This window comes from Epinephelus moara, chromosome 1, assembly GCF_006386435.1.
Source record: "Epinephelus moara isolate mb chromosome 1, YSFRI_EMoa_1.0, whole genome shotgun sequence".
Lineage (NCBI taxonomy): Eukaryota > Metazoa > Chordata > Actinopteri > Perciformes > Serranidae > Epinephelus > Epinephelus moara.
Genome location: NC_065506.1, coordinates 11,701,603 through 11,719,985, shown reverse-complemented (window position 1 = coordinate 11,719,985; position 18,383 = coordinate 11,701,603). Strand labels below are relative to the sequence as shown.

The following is an 18,383-nucleotide window of genomic DNA, read 5'->3' as shown; positions in this document are numbered from 1 at the left end:
AAGCAATATTTATGTGCTTTACTACATTTACACGAGCACTATGAGTGGTCAGGAGCAGGAGTAGATTTTGTTAGTAGCTACGAAAAGATCGGAGCTACTAAAATATTGATGAATGCGGACATGCATGTAAATTTCCGTCTGCGAACAGTTTACACACAAATTCCTTCTGCTCACATTTCATGAATGAGACCCAATGTATGTTGATGAGAAACACTGAATGTAAACATAATTAAGTCCTTGCTGATTTGGAGACACCCAAGGTTACTGGTGGTCACAGCAAATGGGTTTTGACAATACAGGTCCAGAACACTTTTGTTCATAATGAGGTACCTGAACTTAACTGTTAGCACATGTATGAACCACTGGGGGCAGAAACGACTGAGAGGATTCACAGTGTCACATTAATTTCATGAATGAGGCTTAAAAAGATAGACGACAATTCTGTCCAACATGGTAACTCATGCTCTAAAGTTGTCTACTGCATAGCATTAAATGTGGACTTGCACTGGCTCTTATTTCCCACATCACGTCCAGTACATGCATGCATTGTTTTCTGAAAATCCCTTGTGTATGTGTGCACAATTTGAATCCCACGCAGGAAAGGTGGACTCAACCAGTGACAAAGAAAACGACTATTTACTGTAGAGAAGAAATTAAAGAATGCAAATACACCGAGTGGCGACTGCACAAAGAATGCTGCCTGTAAATAGTGTCAAACATGGAGCCTGATTTAACAAAAATCTACATTTCTTACTTATGCTTAATTAAAGCATTTTCAGCTCATTAGTGACCTTTCTCTACCCTCTCAGCTTCACATCCCCATCAGTGACACAATAGCAGTATAAAATGGAGGAACAGTCACATCTGTTAGCCTCCTGCCTGCAGATTTACAGCAGACATACACACACACACACACACACACACACACACACAGTAAGACATCAGAGCTGAGCAGCTGCTATCCAGATATGAAATGCATTCCTCCAGATCAAATAAGGCTTTTATTAAAGTGGATACATTTTCAACCCCAATAATCATATAATGTTACCCATATAATGCAATGCATGGTATGTCTTCAAACCAAAAACATGCACACTGGCTTCGACAAAGCTTTAACAGAAAACATTATTGTTGTTCCCCATCTATATTTCTATTGTGGTATGCCATAAATGTGCACTAATTTTGTCTTGTTTCTAAAAAAACACCGTCGTAAATACAGTCGCTGGACTGAGCTGAGAGAGAGCAAGAGAGGAGGATAAACGAAGAAATGAGATAACACATCTGTCTGGATGCCTTTCCTTCTGATGCAGAGAAGAAAAACAGGCCACAGCCGAGAATCAAAGTCAGCAGACATGTCAACACTTATATAGAAAAGGAGGGTGAGGGCGTGTGTGTATCTGTGTGTTTGTGTGTGTGTGTGTGTGTGTGTGCGTAAGTGCATATGTGTGTGTGTATATGCGTGCATCTTGGGAAAAATGCCAAAAAAAATTTACATCTCAGGCAGCCAAGCTCCATACTTTCTCTCACTGCTGCAGAGGATGAGTCACGCTGTATAAAGAGTTAAAACTGATACATAGGATCCATACAGGACTGCAAAATCTCTACTATCATGTTTCCACTTTTGTAATAACTTCTCTTTTTTTATTGAGTTTACAATATTTTGTCCTCCTGCATTACTGTTACTGAAGTTCTTTACAAACTGATATAATTAAGACATTATATACCATCTGTACTTGTTCATTGTAATGTGCATCCAAACCAAAGTATCTGTGGTTTACACAACATTTCTCTAACCAAAGCTGCTCATGCAGGGAAGCTGAACATATATGAAACACTCTGTTACTTATTGAAAAGTGACAAATATGATTTTTCTTCATTGTGCAAACCCTGGTCAATGTCAGCTTTTAAGCCTTTATTCACTTATAGCCAGGAAATTAAGAAAGCTAGAGATGGGGAATAAGATGCAACAAAGGTCCCCGGCTAGTTGCAAACTGGGGACGTTGCAGTTCATGGTCCACACCTTAAAACCCTCTGGCCACCAGGGTGCCCAATGATGGGGTTCAGTGGTATCAAGTTTTGCTCTAAATGTACTGTGAATTATGGGAACTACAATAAGAAAACAACAATAAAACAAGTTTGCTCGATGCAATCTGGAGACACATTTAGAATGATCAAAAGGAAACATGATGTATTTAAGTGCAATTCAGCTGGTCCATATGAGACCAGAGGCAGCTTTGCAAAAAATGCACCAAAGCTGTACCTATTTAAAGTTCAGTGAGGAGCAATAAGTGCTGACTAAAATGGCTTTCACTCTACAGACACCTTCTCTACTCCTACGTCTCTTAATGCCTCCAGCAACATTTAAAATAGGGGAACATCAGTATGCTTTTCTAAAAGGGAGCTGGAATATTGCGGATTCTCATATTCTGTAAAATTAAAATCAATCTCAGTCAGTAAACTAAGATTAAGAGATGATTAACAAAACACTACAAAAATTTGACTTTCCATAAACAAATATTGAGTGTATAAACAAGTGACATCCGAGCAAATATTTGAACAGATTAATAAATAATTAAATCAGCCACCAGGTAAAAACAAGGGTATTTTTGGCCTAACTTATCTACCATGTCAGTCTCTAACAGCCACTTTGGCAGGAAACCAGCGTTCCTTTAAAGATGCTGCTATTGTAAGAAGACACAAGCTTTTAGGTGCACAATGACACCAGGAGGAAAGCACAACTTTTCCTTCCTTCCCCTGAGAAAAGACTCTGACAAATTATTTATCATAGCCTTGCAGACAAGGGTGTATCCCACCAAAATGCACCTTTCCTCAATAGTAACCAGCCACCTTCATGGTCGCAGAAGTTTCTAAACATGGCTGCAGTACATTAACAGAGCATTTCCAGCAGCCACATCCACTTGGTAATAAGATAACATTGGTACAGTAAGGACAGGGTACCTTATCAAAGTACAGACAGCATTAAGAAAAAGCCAGAATATTTAAGAAGCCATCAAATAATAATATTGTGTGGCTCAGTTTTTAAATTATGTCTGCAGCTTTGGAAGTTCTTGTAATAAATTGCATTAGCTGATGTGTATAGGATTAAGTGGACTAAAAGCAAAGCTGTGCAACACTGAAACAGAGATTGTGCATTACTGTATGTGCAATTGTGTGGGGCTGGGATAGACTGTGTGCAAGTAGGGATAGAGGGACTAGTAATCAAATAGTGCTGACTGGCTCTGCTCAACTCCTTAAGAGATCTTTGCTAAGCAGTTACTGCATAAAGTATAGTAGTGTTGGCTTGGCACACATGAAAATATACACACAAACACTGACGTCACAACCAGGGTAACGCTTCAACAGTTTGTCTCACACCCTGAGGTGTCCTTTAGCAAGACACTGAGCCAGCTCCAGGTGCTGCTTTGTAGCTGAACTTGACTTGACCTCTGACCTCCCAGAGAAGCAAAGAGTTCTCAACTGAGGCCCCAGAGGACTACATTGCAATACATCAAGAAACTCTTACTATCAGTCCACTCCTCACACCTTCCAGACAAACTCCACACCATGCAGGACCAGGAACTCACTTTATCTGCATGTGTTTGTCCACAATAATGTCATGTTTGCTGTACTTGAAGGCTCACTCCTAAAACAATACTGTAACATGTTAAAGATAAGCTGTATTTCTGTTCCTGAACCCTGTGACCTGACCCAAGATCCTAACCAGACGTGGCATAACGTTGAACTGCATCCTGGCTGCAGACGTGTGCCAGCTGAGCACACAGACAAAAGTCATTTAATTACAGTAGGCAACTTTTCAACTGGCCTCGGAACCCCCAAATTTAACCAAAATAACAACAGCTGGCTCATGTGGACGCAGACTACACTGTAGTCGACCCAAATACCGAGGTAGCCCCGACACACAGTGTTTTCTTGAAGGGCTCGACTTTCTTACCGAACCACATTGAGAAATAAGGGATTTTAATTTTGCTCTACCTCTAGGAAAAACTACACGGAAGAAAGAGGGTATCTTAAAACGTTTTATGGATATTGAAGAACAGCTCCCCAATTCGGCATATGTCATATAAACTAATGCATCCTCTGCACAACACCACAGCACATTTTAATGCATGCTCGTCTGCTGTTCACCGTAATTATCACACTCTACTAAAACACACCGTGCATCGCGGGAGCAAGCATTGTATACCAACTGGAAAAGTTGACATTGTGTTTGATTAAGTGTTTCTTGGTAAACTATGTGCATGCCGAATAGGAAGCTGACTCTTTATAATTCAGACAAGAGGGTTAATATCAGTTTATGTCGCGTGAGCATAAACCGCCAAGTGAAACGCCGCAGCACGGGCGAATTTTTTAAGGAGTTTTCAGTTATCAGCACACAGAGAAAAGGAAATGTATCAGGCTAGCAGGACCGTTTCAAGAAAGCAGTAGTTGGAGCTGCAGGACTTCACTTACCTTAATATTCCAGTCTAAGAGCCTCCACAGATGTTTATTTTACCATATATCTATTGCCTCGGGGCGCCGGGACACACGGACACTGACAGTTTTCCCAAAATGTCTCCTCTGTTTCTAATTGGGTTTCAATCCACCGTCAGACAGATTCGCCTTTTGTCCGGCAGACAGGCGCCATGTTGACACAATGACGCAAGGAACGACGGGAGTCGCAGTTTACAGAACTTACTGTACACACAGAGGAGCCAGTTTATTAGGTACACCTGGCTACAACTGAAATTCAGCACAATATTCCTGCAATATTGCCGCACTGCACTGTAGGATGTTTCTATATTTTGTCCAGCCGACATTCTTATAGTACTTAGTTTGTCACTGAAACAATTCCTTTCCTTGCTTTGTGTTAGATTTATTTGCACTGTAAACATTTAGGTGTTTCTCTTAACAAACGCTAATGCACACACAAAAAGAGTTCAGTTTTTCATTAAAATTAAAAGAGATAAAAACAGGCCGTCATGCTGAAAGTTAAAGATGACGCCTAATTGTATTTATAAGCTATCCCTAGTGCCTTGTTCTGTATCCGCTGACCTGCAAAGCATGGCACCAGACAGAGGTGGGCACTGTATTGACCTTTCAGTAATTGGAACCACCAGGTCACAGCTTCTTCATCTACATTTGTGACATGAAACATTCTCAGTAGCTGGAAAGTGTTTCATCATGACAGTCAGTGGTGCATACCCTACCTAAACCTAACCCTGTGCAAAGGCTTAGGTTTCTTTTTAACCTAATGTCACAACAGCATGCAGCTCCAGCTAACTAGAGCAGCACTTTGGCAAACCATTGTGCTGACCTCATGGTCACTTTCACTTCTGAAGTGCTGCTCTGGCATGACTTTAAAAATGTCCCATTAGGCCACATACTGTATCCTAGGTAAAGGTCCAGTGTGTGGGATTTAGAGGCATCTATCAGCAGAAATGGTAAATCATATTCATAACTATGTTTTCATTTGTATATAATCACCTGAAAATAAAAATCGTGTTTTCGTTGCCTTAGAATGAGCCTTTTATATTCACATACCAGAGGTATGGACTCAAGTCACATGACTTACACTCAAGTCAGACACAAATTCAATGACTTTAGACCTGAAACTAAGAAAGACTTACAACTCGACGTGAACTTAAACACCAAAACCTTGTGACTTCACTTGGACTTGAGCCTTTTGACTTGTAAATACTTGATACCTTACCCTGAGCCCAACGATTTTAAAGTATGTGATTGTCACTAATCAATTAATTTCACTTAATTTCCTGAATCATTTAAAATCAATGCTATTCATTCCCCAGCAATATAGCGAGTAATTCCCCAGATCCAGTTGTTTGAACCAATCCAACAACATCCAATCAAGTTGCAACAGAGAACCATGGAGGACTTGCATTACGTTCTGGAGCGCCAGATCGAAAAGTGATACCACAGCGTTACATTTGCCTACAAAAACTATGTGGTGGTCAACAAAAACTGAATTGCAGTGTGCAAATCGTGCGGATAGAAAATTACAGACAGAGATGCAACAACTTCCAACAAACTAGGTTTTCAGATTTTAAGAAACATTCATGATTTTGTAGACAGGGCTGTTTGCATTTTGTTGCCTTTACTGCCATAGGCCTCCTGCAAGCTTGGGATGCAGGAGAAGTTTCAGTTGGTTGCCATCTGCAACCTCACCACTAGATGCCACTAAATCCTACACACTGGGCCTTTAAATACAAGTTTGTTTGTTTGTTTTTTAAAAGGAGGAATTTTAGCACTTAGAAGGCACAGGGGCAGTTTTCCTACTTGGGACTCTGTCGACAGGGTCTTAGAACTCCTTTACTACCCACAATCACTCTGATGTGTCAGGGACAGAACAAACCTTTGTATGGCTCTTCCTTAGATCAGTGACACTTGTGCTGATTAAATAGAGTATTGCTGGTTTGCATTCTAACTGCCAGATCAGTGACAAATTAACATCTGGGACACAGGAATACAATTATCAACCTGGTAGGTTAGAAAATCTGCAGTGCTGTGAGCCCTGTGACCACTGCTGTGTGTAAGGACAAGTGTGAACATACTGTGTGTCTCTGCAAGGCTTGTGCGTGTTTTATAAAGTTGTACTATCCATTTATCAAAAACAGGTTTATCCGTGATGAAAAGTTACTGCAGGAACAAACGCTTACTGCTGAATCAGTAATCAGCATATTTAGAACTTGCTGCACAGCAATTTTGATTTAAGACAAGTGGTGTGTTTTTGCAGGATCTCAGGTTTACTCAGTCAGTACGATGCTGAATCTGCTACATTAAGCCAAAACATGATCCTACCTGACCTCTGGACATATTTGTTCCCTCACTGATGATAATTTGGTGATCAACTGTGCACATAAAGATAAAAATAAACTCAATTAAAAAAAATCACTCTGAGTGATAGTAAACTGTGAGCTTCCTGTCTACATTATGATGCTGTAAAAACTGAACATCAATCTCAGTGAGATCCTAATCTTAAATAATGTAATTAAATCAGTGTGTCTAACCCAAACTAATAAGGTATCTCCTTTCACATTTAAATCCTGTTGCAAAATGTACAGAAACAGGTAACAATCACAACTGAACCAATGATAGCATTATTTCATTTATTAGTATAAAACATGTGAGTCTACAGTACAGTATAAAATATAAAAATAAATGATGTTACTAACACCTAGTTACAGTACTAACAATTACAAACACAGTAGTTTTAAAGTTATAGAGAGCTGTGTGTGTGTGTGTGTGTGTGTGTGTGTGTGTGTGTGTGTGTGTGTGTGTGTGTGTTGTGTGTGTGTGTGTGTGTGTGTGTGTGTGTGTGTGTGTGTGTTTGTTCAGGAGGGAACCCAGATGCTGCCGTGTGTGTCGGGAGCCTGGCTGTAAGGAATGTTCCAGATCCACGGCTGATCTGAAAACATAGACAGAAAAGAGGAAGTCAGTAAAGTAAAATGTGAATACATGGAGCCAGGGGATAAAATGAACAGCAATGCATTTTACAAACGAACACAGCAGACGACTGGTGATCATGAGATTATCAGTATGGCTGCATTTCAGCTTCTCTGGTAATTACAGTAAACTCTGAAAACCAGCAGTGAAATACGTAAACTACTGATCCATTCCGCCTCATTGGTGGAATTAATAAGATTTGCATACTGCTACTACCATTCAAACTAAACAAAAAATATGATATCTTGCCAATTTGGCAGAGGTGTTCTCCAATATGTCGATTCCAAAACAGCATTTTCTACTGGTGACAGTTTGGGGAATAGATTTGTTTGTATCTGCAATTATTTAGGAAACTTCAAACACTTAAAACCCAGCAGAGGGAGAGTGTGTGATTAGATTTTGAGTGACATTGCTGATCCCATTCTTGTGTGACACTTGGAACATAAAGAATGTAGGTATTTTTTGAATATAGCTTCAGATTAGGGAATTAAAAAACATGCAGCCCCAAACTTATAGAAGCAAAACTTCTCTTTGGGTCAGAGTTCAACAATAAGCCACAACTCTGTAGAAAGTGTTTAATCTTTACACCGCAGCACAAACTAAAACATAAAACCTACAGAGGCTGCTGCAGTCATCTTAGCTGACTTGTGGACTAAGTTATGTGCTCTCCTCAACTTTTTAAGGTTGTGGTTTTAATGTAAACTCTTTCACCTAAACGCCACTAGATGTCACTGTAGCTGTGGAGTTCCTCTAATGGCTGCTTAAGGCTGATTTCAGAATGATAAAATGCCCAACTTTACAGAAGAAAGAAACATGTTTACGGCCTGGTACAAAAATATTTTGGTCTCTATAGCTAATTTCAACATTCATGACAACTGTACAGGAGTGCACACGCAGTTCTGTGTACCTTTAGGAGAGTAGCATGTGGGCGGGAGGTCAAATGGCACAGGGAAACCAGAGGCAGATGAGGAGACAGGAAACGGATTTTTGTTAACAGGGAACGTCTTCATGTTCTAGAAGGAGACAACAATCACACCATGTGTCACTGTACACCAGCTCTGTAAAGTTTTCAGTGTTATTCAGCACATGTAATTCTGTTAATGTTAGTCTGTGTGTTGTTCTTACAAAGGCGGAGGGCACAAAGAGGACTCCCAGCTCATATGAGCGAACCATCACCTGAGTGTTGTTCTTCTCCAGCGCACCCCACGCTGCTTTGGACAGGTTGGAACTGAAACACACATAAACATGTATGCTTTAATGTGTCAACACAGCTCTGTGAGTAAGGAAAGGGTCATCAGCATATAAACAATCTCAAATGATCATCTCAGTTAATTTTCAGTAGGATGGGGTTTAACCTGAGGCTTGAACACATTTCTTTGAGCACAGTGCGGCACAAAATAAAAAATACTTTCATAAACAGAGGTCTGTTTGTTAAACTTACAGACTGATGAGAAGCACAGTGTATTATTCATTACTGATTATGTTTTCCATCTAAGTAAGTACAAATCAGATAATCACATACAAATAAAGACAAATAATTTCACATGATGAAAAAAATCAGCAAATACAAAAGTTGGTTACACACCTTGTGACTAGGAACCAAGCAAGCTGAGTGAAATCTGGTGACACCCTCATATATGTCTTGATGTGTGGCATGGCATGACTCCTTCCTGTCGCATTCGCCTTCCAACGGCTATAAGTGCACACCCACACATACATTATTAATATGTTGTATTAAACTTGATGGAATATAAAGCAACGAATAGAGCTGCATCAACTGTTGGTCATAGAGTAGGTCAGCATTTTAGCACTCCTGGTTTCCTCCTCATGAAGTCAGAGGGTTTTTTTAATGCCTGAAATAAGGTCTGTAGTGAACACAAGCTTAAGCCACTTTCACGTTAAGTTCTACCACAAAAAATACATCTGTAAATACCCCACTTGTGAATTTGAAGCTTTTACGGGTCTTTAAAAAGGCAGTTGCTAACAAGTAGCTTAATGAAACTACAGAACATCATCATGTTGGTGTAGTTCATTTATAGCCTGACGTCTGCGTTTTACTTTTATGTGCAATATGGGTATTACAAATGGAAAAAGAGAAAGATATCACGACTAGCTAACTACCTTAATTTGGACTGAATTTTGATCTGTAGAAGTGAACTTACTGGAAGAAGGAGTGGAGCCACAGCTGTTTCTGAGCCGTCTGGATGCTGTAGGGAAGAGAGCCTCCCGCTGGAGGACAAAAGAGATACACACCAATTACTAAATAATAAAATGCTACAACAATTAAGTAATACATCAAACACTGATGTTCGTGGTAGATGATTAAATTAACAAAAAGTAAATAAGCTGACAAAGTGATCATGCTGTGGCCAATATGTACCTGCATTTAGTAAATGTTGTGACCTCAGCAACACATGACATATTACCACATTCAATTTTCAAAGTCAGAAAAACAAATACTCACCTGGATAGCCTTCTAAACTAGTCCTCACATCCTCAACTGAAGGATACAGCTGCAAAAGATCAACCAGTTAGTGACCTGTTAGAGTGATTCTGCCAGACGTGGCATTTACAGGATAATGGTTACTGCCAAGAGTCAGTAAACTGATTCATTCAGTCATAGTGTTGTAACGCTTCTGCATTAAACCTTTTATATGTGTGAGTATGAATGTGTTACACCTTCTTTTAAAACTTTCATAGTCTCACTTGTGTTTTTAGAAATTGGTTTATTGTTTAAGAGGTCACGTAGGGGTTAAATATTCAATTAAGCATTACTGTGTCTGACACTCTTTACAAATTGGCTTTATGTATTTAAATATCCTGCAGGGACTCTGAGGAAATGTAAACATGTAACCTCAAAATAACTGCTTAGCATTTGCCTCAACTTGAAAGTTGTAATTGATACTTCTCCATTAGAGAACATAATAATAGCAGCAGCAGCAGTCACACAAAACCTAATCTGTATTGTATTACTTTGTACCATCTTTCTCATATCATTTGAATTCTGCATCACCAGACCACATCAAGTTTGTGTTGCAGGAACGTACCAAGTGCATGGGGGGGTCTGAGCGATGAGAGGATTTCCCCAGTGTGGTCATGGTGCGCTGAAATTCCCCTGTCAACCATTTGGTCTTATCCAGTCCCATAGAGCCGATGCTGGAGAACTGGCCAATCACAGGCCACCTCTCCTCTCCGGGAACAGGGTCTGTGTGGTCATACAACAGCTGATAAAATAAGAAGAAAGGAAAGAGATGAGGAACTCACACTTCACAGCATTTTTAAAGTGGCTTGTGAAAAATGCCATTTATTTTATGTTTTTTTACATTACATCAGCAACTTTTAGATATTTTTCTAATTCATCTGGTTATTAGGACACAGTTGAACTGAGACTTGTTCCTAAAGGAAAATGTACATGCCTGCAAATCCCTCTGAGTGTTTCCTTGGGAAATGCCTTTAAGTGATAAGCACTTACTAAAAATTGCTCAACCGTTCACTACTGATGGACGTTTGCCAAAGTTAAAAGAAAAGAACTGACGTGCTCAACTCATGTCTTTATAATGTAATAAGTGCCGACCTACAAATCATCAGCACTCACAAATAAGTATGAAATACTTTAAATGATGCCCAGATGTCCAGAAGGTAATGGACGTGTTTCAGCCTCAGACTTTCCTCAGAGCAAATTAGACATTTAGGGGTGTGACCCCTTTTAAACAGCAAACAGGAACTGGCCTGTGACTAACAACCAGCTGATAGAGATCATTACAGCAACATCATCATAAAACAAATACTAGTAAGAAAAATAGCAGGACATTAATAGTGTATTTTGAGTTAACCAGACTGATATTCTACTTCTGATGATTCTAAAGATGGTATGACTGTGAGAGGGACGAAACCATGACTATGCAGGATTGTCATTACTGTTTGTGAACATGCTCACCAGTGAAAGTGAAAATAAAAACCAATCCCAGATTCACTCTCATTTGGCGTTTCACCTCACTATATTTTCCCTTTTTTAGTGCCGTGTCTCTTCGCCTGAGCGCTGTGGGGGTGCACGCCCATAAACGTTCCAAACACAGATAATAAGTATTCAAAGAAAATAAAGGCAGACAAAAGAGTCAGCAGAAAAATACCATGCACACACTTCTCAGGTGCCATAAATAATGATTGAGAGGAATTATTTCTGTATGAATCTACACATTGTTTTTCGGGCAAAATCCTGCATAATTTCCCTTTAGAAAAATGTGTTCAAAAATATATACACATAGGCTGTCTCTTAAACTATCATTAAACTATGTATAATAAAGAGACAAACTGAAACTACTGACAGCGACAGACTTTGGTTTCTTTCCTTGGTATTCTGTCTTGAATAGCAGTGTGTTATTAGCTGGTTAGAGAGGAGCGCAGAGACAAATATGCGAATCTTTACCTTCCTCAGCCTCAGGTGGCCCCAGCGCTCCATGTCTGAGCCAACATATCTCCCTGGGGTCGAGCCGACCAAATAAACCCTGATAACAGAAGATATAAGTGTGAGATAAATGTTAATCCAGACTGACTCACCACTGCACTGAATGTTGCAGGATCATCATTTAGCAGCAGATCAGTGTCTACATCACCTGGCTGAATGTTAGAGTCAATGTTATATCTCCTTCTTTTCCAGCGTGACTGCTCCCATCACAGAAGACTTTCAACAGTCTGTGTCAGATGTATGTATGCATATGTGTAACCGTATATGCCTTGCGCTCACCTGGTCTCTGACAGGTCGTACTCTTTGATTCGTTGGATCCACTCCTCAAGCTCTGGTGCACGGTATGCTGCCAGGTATTCCAATAGGTCCCTCTTAAAGAAGGTTGGCGACTCACCTGCACTCGCACTGCTGCCCTTTGGTAACCGTGGAAACATGGGGCTCATCCACATCCTGGGTTGGAAATAATATATTCACAGGTATTTCCTTAACCAAACCTTGTATCTGGATACTGTGCAATAAATATGAAACTACTGTCTTTATCAACTTGGACTATCTTTACACGTGGCTTCCTAGACTGATGTACTATACACAACCCAAACCTTTTTTGAATAAAGGTTAAAAAAAATCGCAACAGACAGACTCACCCTTGTGATTTCTGGTACCAGTCAGCTCTGATGAGGTTGGAGGTCGTAATGATGACTCTGAAGCCTTCCTCATACCACAGCAACATCATCTTCCTGCAACAAAGACACACCATTTTCTGCTTTATATGACAACAACAAAGAGTCCACTCCAAGACCTGTAATGCAATGTAAATCACCTAGTTACATAAATGTAAATGTATGTGTAGTAAAATTTGCAATACCACTTACTGTATCTGCATGTCAACACACCATATTGTTCAATAATTTAATGTACAGGGAGTTTAAAAATACTTTACATATGTTTATAAACGTTGATAATGGTGCAATAACCCCAACTGCTCCATGCGCCTGTCCATGGGCAGCCCCCTCACTCTGACATCTCTCCATTTAATGCATGTAGAGGTCCTGTTTGTGCATGTGTGTGTATTTCGGGTTCATCATCCATGTACATCCATACTATGACTGTTGAGATATTTCATTTAAAACTACAAATGTCAACCTCTTAATAAAACATCTGGGAATCACCATCAAGTTTGTATCGTCCTCTACGAACAATGAATGTCTGTACAACATTTCATGCTAATCCATCTAAAATAGTGAGAAATGTCAGTCTGGACCAAGGTCGTGAACAGACTGAAATGGTCATCCATAAACCTGCAAAGCTGATCTGATGTGTGAGCAACAAAAAAAAACAAACAGGGAAAGAAATGCTTACGTGTGGTGAGTTCCGAAAGCAATATCCAGCTTGGCCTGTCGGGGAAATCACACACAGTAGTCCCATTTCAGGGGAAATCCAGAATCCTTACGAACATTCTCATTGACAGGCATTTCCCAGTTTGACTATTATACATTACGGATCAGAATGCATAACATATCAGCCAACAGTTGTTTAACAGTTTCCTGTGGTGGCGTCTGTACCTGGCAGAAGCGAACATGTGGAAAAGGTTGAGCCTGCTGGACCAGCCGGGCCTTGGCCTCCCTCTTATCTCCATGGACGATCAGAACTGGACGATCTCTGCAAACACAACCCACAAATCAAGGATTAAGATCAGGCATGTTTCATCAGATTGTCTCTCCAGCATCATCACTGTCCTCCACTACTGTACGTACTTCTATTTGCCACTATTAGAGTAATTCATCTAGTACAGCATTTCTTCATTTAACACCAGGTTTCCCTTTATTTGCATCTGTGTGATATAAAATAAAACAGAATAAATGAGGCCATGGCTAGCTGCACAACTGTTCACGACAAACGTCTGTTGTAACAAGAGAGCTTTGTTAGAAATTTTTCTGGTTTCCTCCAGTTTATTTATAAGAAAACATCTCATGTACAGTGATACATTTGCAATCATATGACACAAGCCATAATACACTCGAGGGCACTGCCATCAGTACAATGTGGACATGAGCAGCCTCCCGCTAATCAGAAATATGTGGAAAAATCAAAGAAGAAGCAGAACGTACCTAAACTCTGGTGGGTACTGCTTCACCATCCAGGCAATATCAAAGCAGTAGTTAAACTGTGAGGAAAGAAAGTATAACTGGGTTAACATATAAAACCTGTAAGACCAGCCATGCTTGCTGTGAAAAAGAATTTGAGCTTAATGTTAAAATCAGCATGCTCGCATGCTCACAATGATAACCCCGACATGCTGATGTTTCGCAGCTGTAATGTTTCCCATTGTAGTTTAGAGTATGATAAGTTTTGCTTATTAGCACCAGTGCTGTACTCGAGATCGGTCTTAGTTCAAGACCGGTCTCAGGATCACTTTTTTCAAAGGTCTTGGTCAACCACATTTTGGTCCTGTCTCTGTCTCAGGCAAAGAGGACTCAGGATTTTTTTTAAAAAACCCGTCAAGACCACCACTGTGGGGATAGCTCTAAATTGCCTGTGCAAAAAAGAGTGTTGACTAAAGAAAGTCAAGTTGATGTTCTACATTTTATCCTAAGTGTGCCATGCAGTGAGGGAATCACACTAGTCTGATCTTGGTCTTTACCCTGTCTCAACCCCTCAAAGTCTTGGTCAGTCTTGATCTTGATACACTGTGGTCTTGGCCATGACTTGGACTTGGTTGAAGTGGTCTTGACTACAATACTGATTAGCAAAAAACACTAAGTACACTTGGGGCCATTAGTTTTGTATTTTGTTACCACCGGCCAAGAGAACTTGGAGCTACAACAGTAAAGAAGGGAGCACTAACACCTCAGCATCCAGACCTTAGATCCTCAGAATTTGATCAAATTGGATCTTCAGCATTGGTTTTAGTTACATTCTAATGTTAAAGCTAATGATGACCACAAGCTGTGATTGGTCATCAGTAGCTGTTACTTTAGCAGATTGATTATATCCCTTATAAATCACGACACACTGCTCTCCCCTATCCACTTGTATCAATTAAAAGTATTGGTATCAGCAGTTCTGGCCATGAATTACTTGGTATCGAATCAAAACCAAATTTTGTGGTATCACTCACCCCTACTAATCAACTGATAGACCAACATTACCAACACAACAATAAATTGTTTCTGTAGTTCATGTTGTCACTCACCTGAACTGACTCTTTCAAGGTCCCAAATAATGGAGAGAGAATGTCTAGATGAAAGGAAAAAAGTAAAGATTACCAGATAAAACTAATGTATAAAAGACAGATGACAAGAGGAGACAGCTGTGCTCCACTGCTCTAAAACAGAGGGATCTACAGCCGGGAGAAAACAAAGTGAAATCTGCAGTCAGGGTAAGAAACAAGACACTGTGCTTATTGTAGGCTTAAGCAGTATTAAGGTATTACGGTATACTGGTATATTTAGAAATCCAATCAATACCGTCAAAACTACAGTCGTTCCTCTTTCTATCGAACTGATACAGAGATGCTGTATTGATGCGATGTGCTGTAGTACACACCATCCACCACCAGAGGACAGTCTCTACTGGTGAAACAGGCAGCTGAGCCGAGAAAGATGGCGATTGCAAAGACTAGTAAAAAGAAAAATGCCTCTGCAGCTGAAAGAGAGCATGGCCACATATAATTTTATCTTGAGATGACTTATTCCGACTACAAAAGCAGTTCATTAGCCACATCCTTTTCTTTAATGTAACGTAATTAACTTAAACTCCTCTCACCTCTGATGTGCAGAGCTCCACTGTTGTACTTTCTGTCCAGGCCTGTGACTTTGTTGAGGTAAAACCTGTAGGTGTCATTTAGACAAGGTATACTGGACTCAAAGAAGTCCTCTGGCTCGTCGATATAGTAGAGCCGGCCGTGGGGACTTGGAGGGCGCTCGTTCTCCACCTTCGGTTTCTTTGCTTTGGGACTCGGGGGCGCCTTCTTTGGCGGATTACTGAGGCTCTTCCCCTTCACATCTCCGTCATCATCATCACTGTCTGAGAGAGCCCAGCCCGAACCGTCTGACACATCTTTCTTCCGCTTCCCAGCCAATGATGGACTACTTTCATGCTTCACTGGATTTAACTGGTTGGCTGCTGCTGACTGTCTGGCCTCAGAGCCAATGACAAGTGAGGATACAGGGGTTCTAGCTGGTTCTGGTTTCACCTCCACGGTGGCTTTCACTGGTTCCAGTTTGGGGCTGGGGGCAGAGGCAGGAGGATGTGAGCTGTGACTGGATACAGCAGGTCGGTGGGGCTTAGATGTTGTAGTCCCAGAGAGAGGAAGAGCCTCGTCATCATCATCACTGCTGGAGATGGTCCACTTGCCATGTAGACTGTCCTGAGACATGACTGACCGGAGACACAGAGAGTTCAAGAATCAGATGTGCAACAGGATGAGAGCAAGTCTGATGTAAAGCCACTGATCAGTCACGTTGAATGTTGCCAACCTGAACTGATGGTGTGCTGCAGTATTTATACGGACAAGCACAACTTTATAAAGCTAAACTTTTACACTAATTTTACCTGCTTCAACACCCACCAACCTGCTGCAAGTGTTATACCAGACATATTAACTGATAGCCACTACACCTGCAGGGCAGATAACCTTTAAACCGACTTAATCTACTAACCTGTTGTTGATTTGTGACACTAACTGTTCAACCAACATATAATAGCAACCAAATACAGACACATTTAATCCTAAATGTTGGATGTTTGTAGCTGAAAAACATTGAAAGTATGTCAGTATATGTTTGCATCTAGAATATTCATAATGTGCATGCGCACATGCACAGTAACATTAAAACATGCACAGACCAAACTGTTAAAAAATATATACAAAATATTGATTATAAATAGACAGCAATGAAAACGATCGTGTGTTTAATATCAGGGCTAACACATTCAACAAATAGCCAGAATCACACAAGCAAAACAGATCATGCAAGTTCTGCCATTTATAAATGATAAGATGACATCATGCTGTTATAAAGACCGTAAATGATGTAATATAACGGCCGAGTGTGATATTTGCTTTACCACGTCAGATCAGTGACCAGCAGCACAGCTTAGTGATCTTGTGACTCTTATCGTTTCACCGCTAAACAAACTTAGTACAATATATTCACATGAAACAAACCACAGTGCAGGAGGTGCACCAGGAACACGTGTCCGGGTTGAAACTCCCTTTCCTGCCTTTTCTTGTAGTTCCGCCACAACGGCGGGATTCGCGACTCATGAAGAGGTTTAACAAATAGGGGCCGGTGTTGCACCTGTACATGAGCGTGGCCAATAAATTCAGTTGGTTTTTATTATGGTTTTAAGGCTCAAGCCGCGAAGGAGCAGAACCCTATCGATAAAAATGTGTCTCTTCACTTTTGCCTTTGACTTTATGACTTTTCAGATACAAGCCTGAAACGCTATTTTCCACTCTGCTGCTTCACACTCACACACTGCCACTGTTATTTTAAATGTTGTATTTTACCTGATTTTATGATTCATGGTTTTATGATTTTCTAATTTATCAATTCAACAATTTTTTATTACTTGTGCTGATATTGAGCCATGATGCATTCTAGGTCCAGTATTTGATTTTTGTATTAATTTATCTTTTTTAAAATCTATTATTATCATTTGGAGATAAAAAAAAAAAAAAAAAAGACTCTGGTGTTGATATTATGTTTTACAAATATTTATAATCGGTCAGGTGTTAATTGTTTAGGATTGTTTAATTCAATCCCACATAGCCAGGAATAAAAGATTTCTGGAGAAACATTAAATCTCTTTAGCTTCTATATTGTTGCATAAACACAGTCAATTTGAAAGGTATTATATATGAAATATGATTTTGTTCATACCAGTATTGTTTTTAAGTTTATTCTATTTAATTTTATACTTTTATTTCTGATCCTACATATCTTTATTTTATTTATGTTGCGGAACGACCTTCAATTTGAAAGATATGATATGATATTCCCTCTCTGGGGAATGTCACCTCTCTGGCGGGGAAGGAGCCGGAGCTTGTGGAAGAGGTTGAGCGCTACCGGCTAGATATAGTCGGCCTCACCTCGACACATAGTTCCAGCTCTGGAACCCAAGTCCTTGAGAGGGGTTGGACTCTCTCCTTTGCTGGAGTTGCTCCGGGTGAGAGGCGGAGGGCCGGGGTGGGCTTTCTGATAGCCCCCAGACTCTCTGCCTGTACGTTGGAGTTTACCCCAGTGGACGAAAGGGTTGCGTCCCTGCGCCTTCGGGTCGGGGAACGGGTCCTGACTGTTGTCTGCGCTTATGCGCCGAACAGAAGTTCAAAGTACCCGCCCTTTTTGGAGTCCCTGGGACGGGTGCTGGACAGTGCCCCGACCGGGGACTCCATTGTTCTGCTGGGGGACTTCAACGCTCACGTGGGCAATGACAGCAGGACCTGGAGGGG

At 40.5% G+C, this 18,383-nt stretch overlaps 2 protein-coding genes across 5 annotated transcripts in view; both read right to left on the bottom strand.

Annotated features, from left to right (window-relative positions):
* LOC126392574 (homeobox-containing protein 1-like) overlaps window positions 1-4,650 on the bottom strand; it is a 17,381-nt gene extending 12,731 nt beyond the window's left edge. For all 3 annotated transcript variants that reach the window (XM_050048010.1, XM_050048021.1, XM_050048030.1), the window contains exon 1: window positions 4,471-4,650. The gene's annotated coding sequence lies outside the window, so the exon portion shown is untranslated. The remainder of the gene's footprint in view (window positions 1-4,470) is intronic.
* Window positions 4,651-7,112: 2,462 nt separating this feature from the next.
* Window positions 7,113-17,132, bottom strand: tdp1 (tyrosyl-DNA phosphodiesterase 1). 2 transcript variants are annotated; one of them, XM_050053506.1, is made up of 17 exons: window positions 16,997-17,132; window positions 15,692-16,306; window positions 15,120-15,163; window positions 14,035-14,090; window positions 13,489-13,585; window positions 13,286-13,320; window positions 12,571-12,663; window positions 12,206-12,376; window positions 11,888-11,966; window positions 10,509-10,685; window positions 9,926-9,974; window positions 9,624-9,690; window positions 9,047-9,154; window positions 8,587-8,689; window positions 8,369-8,474; window positions 7,346-7,423; window positions 7,113-7,300 (listed from the first exon to the last, which is right to left on the bottom strand). In XM_050053506.1, the coding sequence occupies exons 2-16, from the start codon at window positions 16,302-16,304 to the stop codon at window positions 7,350-7,352; spliced, it is 1,872 nt and encodes a 623-aa protein (XP_049909463.1). In that variant the 5' UTR covers window positions 16,305-16,306; window positions 16,997-17,132; the 3' UTR covers window positions 7,113-7,300; window positions 7,346-7,349. The 2 variants fall into 2 exon arrangements, with proteins under 2 accessions (XP_049909463.1, XP_049909471.1); XM_050053514.1 differs by having other exon boundaries at window positions 7,113-7,296.
* Window positions 17,133-18,383: the final 1,251 nt, after the last annotated feature.